Consider the following 13,612-nt stretch of genomic DNA (forward strand, 5'->3'; position numbering starts at 1 on the left):
AACACTCCCTCTGATGAGCTTCATGAGGAGTTAAATGCATGCTAGAATTTACAGTGGAGCCGAACGTTAGGAAATTAGGTACTATGCGAAGAACTACAATGAACATAATACAACAGGACCTAATAATTTGGACTACAGAAAACTTCAATTATATGTAAACTGTGGCACACACAACTAAAGGTCCACAATGGAATAGAAGCACAGAATGGAAGGACAATTCAAATCGCACCATAGAGAGACATTGCGATATAAGTTCCTGGTACTAAACCATAAACCTTGTTTCCTTGCATTTAAACATAGAATCTGGGATTCTGGGCGTAACATGAGTGAAAGAAGAAACATGGGTTACAGGTACTGCTTACAGAAAGCAAGCTAGACCCGGTTGTAGAAGCGTGCAGTGAAAAGTCTGGTAAAGACATGATAGGATCAACTTTTGAAATCAAACAGATCAGCAGAGTGAGCATGACAAGAGTGTACGTTTCTGCCCTATTCATACCAGAAAATTCTTTTCTGATTGGAAACACTCTGAAAAAGAGATACACTGGGATGTTTATATGGACAAAAGAAAGTTAGGGTCTCTCAACAACCTAAACCCTCCTCATCACTCAGTACTGTTAAGAAAATAAGATGTTAAAGCGTTAATATAGACCCCCCCCCCCCAAAAGATTTTTTTGAAATGTTTGTGAATTTGAGAAACACAAGGGCACTTCCAGCTACCAAATGTAGCTTGGTCCATATAGAGAGTGCGCGGATGAAAGAAAGACTGCACAAATGCATAATTTGTAGAATCTAGGAGTTTCTGTATCATGAAGTACCCACTTTGCATTTCCCGGGCACTCAAAGGGCGTCAGACATCGAGAGAGAAAGACATAAATCATTGAGCACTCTAAAGTCCAATTCAAGTGTTCTGTTCGTGACTTGTTATTGTTCCTGTCTTGACTTGTTACAATTAAATCTTCATTGAAACAGTCTTCATTGTGAATCCCAATTGATATGCAGCCAACGAGAGAGAGAAAGATGGACTCATATTTAAGCCACACGTGCCACTCTATACTTCAACTGGTCTCCAAGGGGCAGCCAATGATGCCACAGAACACAGTTTTCCGTGGCCATACTTTCACCTTCCACAAACCTTCGAGCTGCAAAAACAACACTGCCATAATAGGAACAAAATTGCTTTTATTAGGCTGCCGCAGGGTAAGTATACACCACCACTTAAGTCTGGCCCTCAGAGGTAGTCACACTGGAATAAATGGTTAATTTTCTGAAGAAAACAGAAAAAAGTGATGACTTCTCCACATTCTAACCAGGCCCAAATAAAAGTGAATGAGGCTAGGGCTATGTCACCAGAATCTGCTACCAATATGCCCATCCACTCTAGCATGGGCAGATGAGAAATATCACTGGCCAGCAGCAGATTGCGGACTTCGACTGAATTTGGAAAGATCACCGTCAACCATCCACTAAAAACACAATCATCTCAAAGAAGGTGTCTTTACCCGCACAATCTATGTATTAGTTTTCGGAACAGACAATGCTTGTATTCACTGGCACGTCTCTAAAGAAATATAACCAGTCTTCAGAAGTACAAAGATTCTCATTTAAATTTTTTACAACAGAATGAGGAGGACATGGTAACTTCTGTTAACAGCTGCAAAATAACAAAATGATGCGGATGCCACACAGTGCATAGTGAAATGCAACTTAATAGGAGGAATATGGAAAAGATTATTGTAATCCCGGGTAACAGGTTTCCCTCAGCTTTCCATCTTCTGAGGTTTATAAAATAGGTACCAGAGTCGGATAAAAACATTTGTCATCCTCGCATACCAATAAGAATCACCACTGAATGAATATGCACTCTAGAAATATACTCAATATGATATGTAACGCACAATGCCTAGCATTTTACTGGCAATCGTGCAGTTTTTCAAAACTTGGCTATATTAACTTGAATAATACCTAGCCAAGTCTATCTGCAAAGCTGAGCTTGCACTAACAACACGAAAAACGCATTAACGTTCAAGAGCAGTTCCATGCTTCTTGCAAAGAAGTACATAAGCCTTTTATAAATGAATGATGCTCAACCACCACTAGCTTATGGAACAAAATACAACTGTAGGAAATAGATTCTGCATAGTACTGTTTCTTGGCAGTGAAATAAAATATATGCCTAATGTGCACTGAAAGAAGGAAGAATCCATTTGACCAATCTACTAAGAAAAAATGTTAATAAAATATAAAACCACTAGCAGCCCGTCCCGACGTTGTCAGGGTATGAATTGCTGCCGGCCAGTAGTATATTGTTTTGTAGGATTTCGTTTTGATAGCATTTCTTATCTGTGACAGGCCTGTGAAACGCTCCGATTCACAGTGCACTGCTGATGCACTTAAGTGGTGCGAGTTCAGTAGTGTGTGAACTTGAGTTTCCCTACTTTATTTTTCCTTGCAATATTATATAGTGCAAACTCGACAACATGGCATGAGCACAATTTACATTACAGAAGAACACATTCATTTGTGGTAGGCACAGGGAGACCAACCGATTTGCCTGGAATCACAGGATGTTGAGCTGATGCCGAGATTCGAACGTAGCTCCCCAGCTCTAAAGTTCGCAATTCTAGAACTTGTGGCGGGAGGTGTGTCTAAAAGTGTATGTCGGTGCTGGCAGTCAATGAGAGAGACCTGTGCATTTTTCAAATGGGTGGTGAAAAAATATGAGTATGTTGCTGGAGATGTGGGCCGCCGTGCCACCAATGTACTTACCGGGGGAGGGTAAACACCCATTATTCCGCAACTTTCTTTCCTCATACCATCACTCCGCATACTTTCATTACGAAAGTACCATGACTCCGCAATGCCATTATAGCGCATGGGATTACATTTTATATGCTTTTACCACGCATTCATTTACAACGAAATTCGTTGTAAATGCATGAATGGTCAAAGCATGGTTTTTTTAATGTTTGGATAAGGTAAGTATGGGTATATGTTTTGGGGTACTGAGGTATATGTTTTGGGGTGTTTGGGTATTTTAAGGGTTCAGATATAGTTTTGGGTTATAGGGTACAGGGGTAGTTTTAGGGTTTAGGGATAGGTATGGGTTTTGGGGTACAGGGGTATTTTTAGGGTTCAGGGCTAGGTTTTGGGGTATAGGGGTATTTTTAGGGTTCAGGGGTAGGTTTGGGTTTTGGGGTACAGGGGTATTTTAAGGGTTCAGGGCTAGGTTTTGGGGTACAGGGGTATTTTAGGGTTCAGGGGTAGGTATGGGGTTATTTTTAGGGTTCAGGGCTAGGTTTGGGTTTTGGGGTACAGGGGTATTTTTAGGGTTCAGGGGTAGGTTTGGGTTTTGGGGTACAGGAGTATTTTAACAGTTCAGGGCTAGGTTTGGGTTTTGGAGTACAGGGGTATTTTAGGGTTCTGGGGTAGGTTTTGGGGTACAGGGGTATTTTTAGGGTTCAGGTGTAGGTTTGGGTTTTGAGGTACAGGGGTATTTATAGGGTTCAGGGATAGGTTTGGGGTACTGGGGTATTTTTAGGGTTTAGGGATAGGTTTTGGGGTACAGGGTATATTTATAGGGTTAAGATGGGTTGGTGTTTAAGGGTGTTGGGGTATTTTAAGGATTACGGGTGGGTTATGATTATATGATTATGGGGTGCAGGGGTATTTAAAGGGAGCAGGGTGGGATTAGCACACGATACAAGACATGGCATGAAGGGCGGAACGTACCACACGCCCCCAGCGTTTGTCACGCCCCCAGCACAACGCAGACATGCTCACAAGGGACTACTTTGCTGGCACGGTTCTTTTACCTTTTAAATGTATATGGTTGGCGTCTGCATAGCCTATGTCCTTCTGCTGCAACTGCCCTTTCCGTCGCTGTATTGGGTGTTGTGATTGGTGCTGTGGTTCCTGAGATTACCCACCTCAAAGGTTTGGGCTCTCTCTTTATTATATTAGTATGGATTATACAATGCATATTCAAAGTACACACGAGGTCTATGTGGAGCAAAACAGTAGCTTTTATTCCGAAGTGTAATTTAGGGAGATTCTTTATTTTGCGATTTTCTCATTGTAACAGGTACAATGAAAATCTCACGCTTTATGTTCTGCTGTGCAGATCTGTTTTCGGATGTTTGCTGAGTAAGGAGAACAACCGATTAACCCACATGACTTCCGCCCTTCTTTTATATATTCAATCCGCCAGACAGCTTAAAAAAAAAAAAGTGGTAAAAAAAATACAGTTTACATACTGGTCTCGTCTCCATTGCATCTCTGCTTCAAAATGGCATAGGTAATCCTTCTCCTCACACTCAGTCAGATCTGGGACGCGGCGGTACTGGCGGTGATAATAGTAATACCTGTTCTTTTCACGCTGGCGGTCAATCAAATCTGCAAACAAGAAATGGAAAATGCAATATTTTGCCAAGTATGAAAAGATGATTCACACCCAATATTAAAAACTGGCAAAACAAACAAAAATAGGGTACTATTAACTCCAAGCCGGTGTCCTGGAAGAAACACTAGAATTTGTAAACTTATCGATATTACTTATCTACAATAATTACCGAAATTTCTGAAAATTAAAGGATATGTTTGGTTTAAATAAACTTGAAGACTTGTGCCCCCACTAAGCTCTTTAATGTTTTCACTCGGCCTTGTTGAGATTTAAAAAGCATTTAGTTCAAGGGCTGTGCCCGAGAATCTTTATTTTCTAGGGCAACGAGCCTGTGACAAGAAAAGTTTGAGTCAAATCTGCGTGACTGACCCAAACTTTTGACCCGCTGGTTTGCAAATTACCCAGCTCCCAACACAGTGGAACCTTTTTAGATGCTTTAAGTCGTACCATGGGATCCAGCGGTTCTAAACTGTGGGAACCAAAACTGTCAAAGACTCGGAAACGCCTCAATTCAAAGAACCAATCATTTTCAGGATTGACGTCTTGAAGATGGAACTCTTCTAGGGATACCATATATTTTCTTCAGAAAACAGATCAATATCCCTTTTTGCAGTACCATCCAGATAACACATCCTCTCTCCCTTCCTTTCAGATATTCGGGTCATACTGCTGGGCAATGCGCTTGTTGCCAACCTAAGACTTGGTTGAGCAATTGGTAAAGTCATTCATCTAAACCACAGACCAAGAGCAGATAGAGAAATCCCATACCACCCAGCCAAAGATGAACCAACCAAAAACAATTTGAAAAACAATACCTGTAGAAACAGGAGCTCATACCTCAGTCTGCAGTGGAAATCAAGGACTAATGACAGCCAATAACTAACTATGAGGCTGAACTAATGACAGCATGTACGTTTTGCAAATGCCTGTGAAATGACACCAGGAATTCTCCAGTCCCATAACTCCCTCTCTAGCTATCCTGGTTAGTCCAAGGTTTGACTTCCATTGATGCCAACAGAAAATCAATGTAAAGAAACATCACTGCATCCTCAACCTCTTACGTGTAATGCACGCTGTTGCCCATATGGGTTCTGTGTACGCATATAGGAAACTAACATATGCTATGGCAAATCAAAAACAAGCAATGGCAAATCCTACAGGTCTAGTGTTGGCTGGTCGCCCTTTTGCACAGGCAGTGCTCGTTTTGTCCTGGTTTTAGTAAATCTTCATTTTAGAGGACTAGCCGAGCCCACATCGATTTAAAAAATTGGCTAAAAGAAAAAACATTATTTGATATGAAAGAGCAAAAAAAACACAAACATACTGCCATAATACTCCATGGCTCTGAAGTGAAGTACTTTGTGCATAGGTGTGCTCCTTTAAAAAGAGCAGAATGCCGTCACAGTGAGATTAGGTACATGTAGAAGTGGTCGGAGTCTAATATTTTTGGAGTAACAAATACCTCAAAAAATCAAAATTTTTAGGGGGTAACTTAGCTTATATCTAAACCATAAATGTCACTCAAAATAGAACAGGTTCATACATTCGGTGCATATTTTTATTTTTGCACATCTTAATTATGAATTGATCAAATTCAAAACATTAGAGTAGAAAATATTGCAATTAATTCATTGGCAATATAAATCAACTTAAAGAAAGCACATTTAAATACAATAGATACATTCAAGTATGTCAACGCGCTCACAGTGAGATTGGCAAAGGGCTGACCCACTGCGGGAAGTGGTGGAAGAAAAAATGTGAATGGCAACAAACCAGTGTACGAATAGGGCTGGCTGAAAGCTCATATATGTGATAATATATACATAAAATTACAGAGTGGCAGTAGCCACTCTGTAATTATAGTTAGAATTCCCAGCGATAAGAAGTCCGATTTTTGCTTGCTAATAACTTTGCTCCCATCTAACGAATCTCCACAAGACTTTGCAGACCTAGTCCTGTTTCTAAATTGATGGACGAAGCAAAGTTTCGGGTGAGGCCGATTCACAACAGTAAATGTACACTTTTCTGCAAGTTTACCATTGTTTGCTATTTACAAAGGCATTTTAACAGTAGTTTCTTTATGACTGCACACCTTCCGCATCCATCTTTTCACGTGCAGAGACTCCGCAGACAAAGATACTAGTCCTAAAGTACCTTTGTGAATAGCAAACAATTGTTACCTCACACTAAAGTGTATGTTTACTTTTGTGAATCATAGCCTATAAGTTAAAAACGACAATTTACATCTAATAGTAACAAGCATTTACAATGCAATAGGTCTCGCATTTGCAAAAGTTAGAGCTATTGGCATTGTAAATGACAAACCTTTTATTTATGTGTTGATTTTGAAAACAGATAAATAAATGGCATTGTCATTTACAATGCCAATAGCTTAATCTCTCGCAAATGCGAGACCTATTGCATTTCCAATGCAATAGGTCTCATATTTACACGAGTTTGAGCTATTTACATTGCAAATAACAATGCGTTTTATTTATGTTTCAAAAACCAAAACCTAAATAAAAGGCATTGTAATTTACAATGCCGTTAGCTCAAACTCGCGTAAATGCGAGACCTGCTGCGTTGCAAATGCTTGTTACAGCACGGCATAAACAGCAGCAAATTGTCGATCACCAGCCATTTTGGAAGCTACCAACACAAGGGTGTCTGATTTCTGGCGAGTTATAAAACAATTACATCCACATTGCTATGGCCCTTTGATATCCCCAACCTGCCCAGGAGGCTTCAAAGGTTCCTACAGTACAGTTTCTGGAGACTCAGCCTAAACACAAACACACTTATATGGCACAACGGAAAGGAAAGGCGTCCCCTGTAGTGGCCTAGTAAGCAATGCCTTGGGCCCTGGCACTTTTTTATTTACAAATGAAGCACTAGATTATCAATACGTTGTGGGTGAAGTGGGATCTGAGAGGAATAAAAACAGTAACTGTAGTGCCTTTTTTTAATACAACACTTTGGAGTATTTTTATGCATATTAAATATCTGGTGATAGTTAAGCGTATTAGCTGTAATGGCGCTCAATGTACTGACCCCTGTACACATAAAAGGCTGAACTGATTTTTAGGAGAACCCATAACTTTCTTCCTGCCTCTTCTATGACATTGTGACCCTGCCCGCCTGTGTCACGGAGTCACATTGTTCTTGTGTGGTCAGTGTGTCCATGACTGTCTGATGGTTGCCTGCCTCTGACTGTTGTGCGTCTGCCTTTCCATCTTCCTGTCTTTTCACGGACTGTGTGACCCTGTCTGTCTCTGCCTGTCACTGAGTAAGATTGTTGTTTTGTCAGCCTGCGTGTCCCAGGACTGTCTGATTTTTCCTGCCTCTGACTGTTGTAGTGTGTCTGATGTTCAAGCTTTCTGTCTCTTTTATGACTGTGCGTGCCTATCTGGCGCTGAGGCAGATTGTTGTTTTGTGTCTTCCTTTCTGTCCCCCCCCCACCCTCCCCCTTCTATGACACGATGATCCTGCCGGCCTGTGTCAGATGTGCAGGTAAAGCGCTATGTAAACCACAGGTTAGTTATCTTCCCAGAATGTGTCTCCGCCATTCCACTACACTCAGGGTAAATGCTTTCATCCTGGACGGCAGGATGGGTTAGCGAGTTGAACGCAAGTTCCCGGAAAGTGAGGTGATCTGTAGAGGGTCTGTGGTTTCCGGCAAGGCTGACTGAGTCTTCGTCTATTCGGCGTTGGGAAATTGAGACGTTTTGCATTTACAGCACTTAAAAACACAGATCCGTTGGTTTAAGCGCTACAAAACAAAAGTTGTTATATTAACCAGTACTGACCTTATCTGGTCATCTTATCTGCTCGCTGTGTGGTAGGTTCATGTCAGTGTTCCGCTGCTCCAACTTTAGCCCTGATGTGGCATCAACTTTATGGCCCTGCCCCGTTGCTGACACTAATACTGCGAGCTATGGCGCCCGTGGAGTCGACGTCACATCCAGTCACTGACTGTGTGCTTGAACTTAGTGGCAACATAGAACAAGTCCCCGCCGGGCCGCCTGCGACGACCCAGAACCGGTTGGGCAGCCGGCGAATCCCATCGCGGCCCCAACCGGAAGTCCCGCCCCATCGCGGAGAGAGCGAGAGAGAGCCACGAAGGCTCCGGATTTAGTCCCGGTCCCGAGATGGGGGACCGGGTGAAGAGCGGCCGGGCGCATGGGGAAGGCGGGGCTCTCATGTGGTGAGAGAGCCCCGCAAAGCGCTACCGCCGCCCGAGAGGCAGAACCGCCGCCGAGCACCGCCAGAACAGGTGAGTGTGTTGAGGGAGAGGAGGGGTGAGTGGGGGTGGGGTGTACGCGTGTGTGTCTGTTTGAGTGTGTCTGTGCGTGCGTCTGTCTGTCTGTGTGCGCTTGTGTCTGTTTAAGGGAGGGTGCGTGTGTGTATGCAGTGTGTGTATGTGCGCATGCGTGAGTGTAGAGTGTTTGCGCAAGGGAATGAGGCACGAGAGGGGCACGGCGCCGTGCGCGCTCACGAGGTAAAAACTGAGCAAATCTGCGCTCGTGCACCCTCTCGTGTCCACATTCCCAAAAACGGGTAGCAATAGTTGTCGAAGCACACTGCAATCAATGCTTACGCATTGAATGCAGGTCGTGCTTCGACCTAAAAAGGACCCTTTACATTACATAAGCTATATTTCTGACATTTCTTTTACATCCTTTCACGCCACTCGACAACACCAGAGTTTACACTATTCCACTGTATGCCACTCCGTGCTATTCCTTTGTATGTTACTCCACTCTACGCCACTCAATGTCATTGTAGTGTACGCCTTTCAACTCTATGCCACTTATACTCTACACCACTCCACTCTACGCCCAGAGTTGCAGAATTCCCATAGCCCAGGACATATTGTTTGGCGTCAAGGACAACAAGTTTCCATGTTTATTTTGTCTTTGGGACAGGTAGGACCACCCCCCTGCAGCACAAATCCCTTGTCTACCAGTTTACAGGAACACTTTATGGATTAGGGCACGTAGCTGTCCGCATTTAAGGAAATAGTTGTGTCCATGTGTTAATGCTGTTTGAACTTATATTGATGGTTCATTAATGCAAAACCTTTATTATTAGGGTGAGCACTCTAAGAAAATGCTAGAAGCTCAGACTGCATTACTGACAGTCGTTATGGTATAAAAATGTGTACACGAGTTTGCAAAGTTTAACAATATGAGGCTACATATAATGCTTGCAAAATGATCTCTGATTAAATGCAAACATTTGCAGAGGTTTGAAAGCAAGATTGAGGATTCTTGGCGTTGAAAAGAAAATGCTAATTTAAAAAAAGAAAATGCAACTAAGAAAAAAATGTTTCCCTTAAATATTGTGAAATTTTAGGTACCTTTTCTTTGAAGCATCATTTAATAAAATGTGTTGATGCATGCTAGTATTTCCCAAAAATATTTATAATGAAAAATCAGTGTAACCAGTTTCAACAAGATTATGGGAAACATGAAAATAAACAAGCATTGGCAAAACCCAACTTGTCTGACATTGGTGGCCCGCCTTTTGGTTTTGTCAATGTGTGTCTTGTTTTGACATGGAAATTTCCAACCTTTCTCAGTAGGGAAAAAGATTAGAGAAGGGCTGGCTAAACCCCCTAAAATATGCAAGTTAGTACATTTGCAGAGATTCAAAAGGGTATTCCAACCCACGAACTATTGCTTATCGCTACCTCCAGCTCCAGTATGTAGATTGTGGATAGAAGGCAAAATAAGGGAATTGCTTGTATTCATACCATACTATAGTATGACTCCTGGCATAATTGGAGCGCTCCTTTATAGTGAGAGTGCTGCCATGGTGTGTTGCCACACTACGGGACACCAGAGATGTCGATTTTTTTACAGGACAAGTAGATTTAGGAAGCAACCTATCCCATGGACAAGTAGATATTGTAATAAATTCCACATACATGTACACCACTCCACTCTACACTATTTCACTGTATGCCACTCCTCTGTACACCATTCCACTCTACTGTGTGCCAATGAACTCACTAGTCACAGAACATTAACTATAACTCATGCCTCTATGGTGCACTGCTTATAACCCTTCATATTACATCAGTAATACCATGTATGGTTCCATAGCATTTTTTAAGAAAACTCATGACTTATCAAATGACATCATTTCTGAGAACAATGTACATGGAACAGTGGCATGTTATAGTGAATGTCTTGTGGCAAGTGCGTTGACCACACTGTGTATGGAGGTGTGCGAGTTCTAGTAATTTGATGGTGGTGTATACATTTTAAATTTAAGGTATAACTATGACTTTAGAATTTCTAATGTTTGTGTAGTTTAAGTAGGGGTTGTATAGAAAGAAAAAAATCAATAAACTTTCCCTAACTATAACTAAGTTTTAACATTTAGTTTTTTCATTGAATACATATACATACACACACATACATACATACACACACATACATACACACACATATATTTACACTATCTACAGCATGGTGATTCTCTGATGTATATGAAACGTGTAAGCTCACAAAACTTCAAGAGGGCGCAATTCTAGTTGCTTTTGCCTGCCATTATTGTGTAGTTCCTTCTCTAGTGCAACATTCTAAATCTTCACTGTTTTTGCAAATCAACTCATCCTCTCCCTCTACAAGGACCCCACCACCACCAGAGCCAGATTCAACAGGTTCATGAAGCACATCGCCAACTGCATGAAGACAACTGCTTGAAGCTCAACATCAACAAGACAGAGATACCGATATTCTACAACAACTCCCTGGAACGCCTCCTGATGGCCTGCGGAATTAGGACCAGCACCCTACCCTTCTGACCACGCCAGAAAACCCGGCATCATCCTTGACAACAAGCGGACAATGAAATCCCAGGGCAATAGAGTCCCCCCTGCCTGCTTCTTCACTCTGTGCAAGCTACGAAAGATCTTCAAGTGGCTCCCACAAACACTAAATGCACAGTCACACAAACCCTCATCACAAGCCGCTGGGACTTCCGGCAACATCTGCCACTCCGGGATCCCTACACACCTCCTCCAGAGACTGAAGGCTATCCAGAACACCTCAGCCAGACTCATCCTTGACATCCCTGACGGACCCATATCTCCCCTCAGCTTAGGGAACCCAACTGGCACCCAGTACAGAAGACATGCTAATTCAAACTATTGACCCACGCAAACAAGGCCCTCAAAACCTAGGACCTACCACTGCCTGAACTTTAATCAGCCAGCCAGACAACTACGCTCCGCCCTCTCTATCGCTCACCCTTACTCCCTGCATCAAGAGAAGCTCAACAGTGAAAGTTTGGAACAACCTCCCCCTGCAGCTCCGTACCTCCCCATCTCTCCTGGAATGCCGACGAACACTGAAGACTTGGCTAATCAAAACAGCCTATTGCACCTTGCAAGTGCCTGGATACTCTCTCGGGTGATTAGTCGCACTATATAAATCGATTGATTGAATCAGTAAAAATCACCAAATGCGGAGTGGGGAGTAAGGCAAGTGGTCAGAGTAGGAAAGAACCTACTAAAACTAAATCATCAGTGAGCTGATCTCCTGACATTCAGGAAAAGCATACTTTACCACTGCCTATATCATTTGACACCACAAAAACATGGTGCCCACATGACCACATATAACCAAACACTACCACTTGTGTGAGACAATGGTAAAATACTGGCACAATAAGCCCCTTGAATGCTAACACAGACCATTTCTACAAATCGGTCAATGTTTAACTAAAAATTATGCAACCCTTCTTGTATAACCTTCTGCATTAAGCAACGGATTTCTGTATCAATCCATATGAAGCACACAGAAGGCATTATATCAAATATAAATCGGCAGACGCTTGCCAGAACTTCTGCTTACCTGGTAGGCATATATAAAGACCAAATACCACAATTCCCAGTGCAGTTATCACTACCACCAACTGTTAGACATGAAGAGATCACTTGGTAAAACAGCAGACTATAGCCCCCCGCACTTTCTTTTTTTTATATATCATTTTTATTCGGAAAACCTCATATTTATATTCCAAACCAATACAGGCACGGGCCTACAACCTCTCGGGCCGGCCGCTAGATAAAGTCAAGACCTCGCGGAGAAAAAATAACACAGTGCAGCATCTCTAGAGCCGGAGTCATAGCAAATCTAGAAAGCAGGATTGACATGTAAGCGTATCTATGAAATATCAGGATTTGAGAGGATTCCATATTATACCATGAGGAGAAGGATCCAATGACATACAATCAGGCAAAGTCGTATTCAAAGCAAGTCGTGGAACAGGATATTTGCCGTCTATACAAGCGCGATTAAAAAGGTGCCTTGAGAACGTGTAAATCAGAATATACCAACATACTATAACTACACACTAACTCAATATCCTACTCGTAGGTCCAACAAACATTGTAAGGAAACGCAAGCGCACATTGCAAGATTCTGCCCTAAAAAGAAAAACAAGACTTGACCCCCCGTCTGAGTGTAGGTATGTAAGAGACAAAGAAAGAAAAGCAAGAGAAAAAGGAAAAACAAAGGCCATAGAAACAAAGTGAAACGAAAACAAACCCCATCTCCCAACCCCCCACCCTGCATACCAGCAGAAGGCTATGGCCCACCCCCCCCATAGGCATGCCTGTCGCCCCAGCAACTGAAACCCCATTTACGAGAAAAAGGAGGAGGAACCTTACGTCCGTCCCCGGCCCCACCCCCCCACCCTCACCGCATCTCAGAAGAGAATGTAAGCACCCCAGAAAGGAAGCATCCATCATTATGTGTCTGTCTCACTCCCCCCCCACAATCCCAGTAACGAGCCAAATCCCGCATCACCACCGGAGGCACCAAAACAACCACGTAATGTTCATCCCTGGCCAGTTCGAGCAAGAATAAGCAACCCCTCCAACCCAGCAGTTCCATAGGCAGATAAGCCAGGAGACCAAACTTGTTTCTTAGGAGCCTCCCAGGAGTTCAGCGAAGGTAGAAGAACAGTGACAAGACCGCTGCGCCAATAGCCACTTTCCAATAGCGTGAGGGCCCGTTGTTGCTGTTCTGTAGTGCGCACATATGTCAAAAAATCAGAGGGAATGTCCGTCGTGCAGGTCCGGCCGGCAAGTACAATGTTCTCATAATCCAACACTTTACGCCTCGGGAACTCCACAGTGACCAATAACTGAGTGTTAACGGGCGCCCGACCTATCATACTCCTGTTTGCGCCCCCCGG

At 42.8% G+C, this 13,612-nt stretch overlaps 1 protein-coding gene across 1 annotated transcript in view; it reads right to left on the reverse strand.

The window, feature by feature from the left end:
- NDUFB10 (NADH:ubiquinone oxidoreductase subunit B10) overlaps nucleotides 1–13,612 on the reverse strand; it is a 34,259-nt gene that overhangs the window by 16,735 nt on the left and 3,912 nt on the right. The window contains exon 2 of the mRNA XM_078664868.1: nucleotides 4,254–4,392. Coding sequence (XP_078520994.1) covers nucleotides 4,254–4,392 — 139 coding nt within the window. The remainder of the gene's footprint in view (nucleotides 1–4,253; nucleotides 4,393–13,612) is intronic.

Source organism: Lissotriton helveticus, chromosome 10 (genome assembly GCF_964261635.1).
Source record: "Lissotriton helveticus chromosome 10, aLisHel1.1, whole genome shotgun sequence".
NCBI lineage: Eukaryota > Metazoa > Chordata > Amphibia > Caudata > Salamandridae > Lissotriton > Lissotriton helveticus.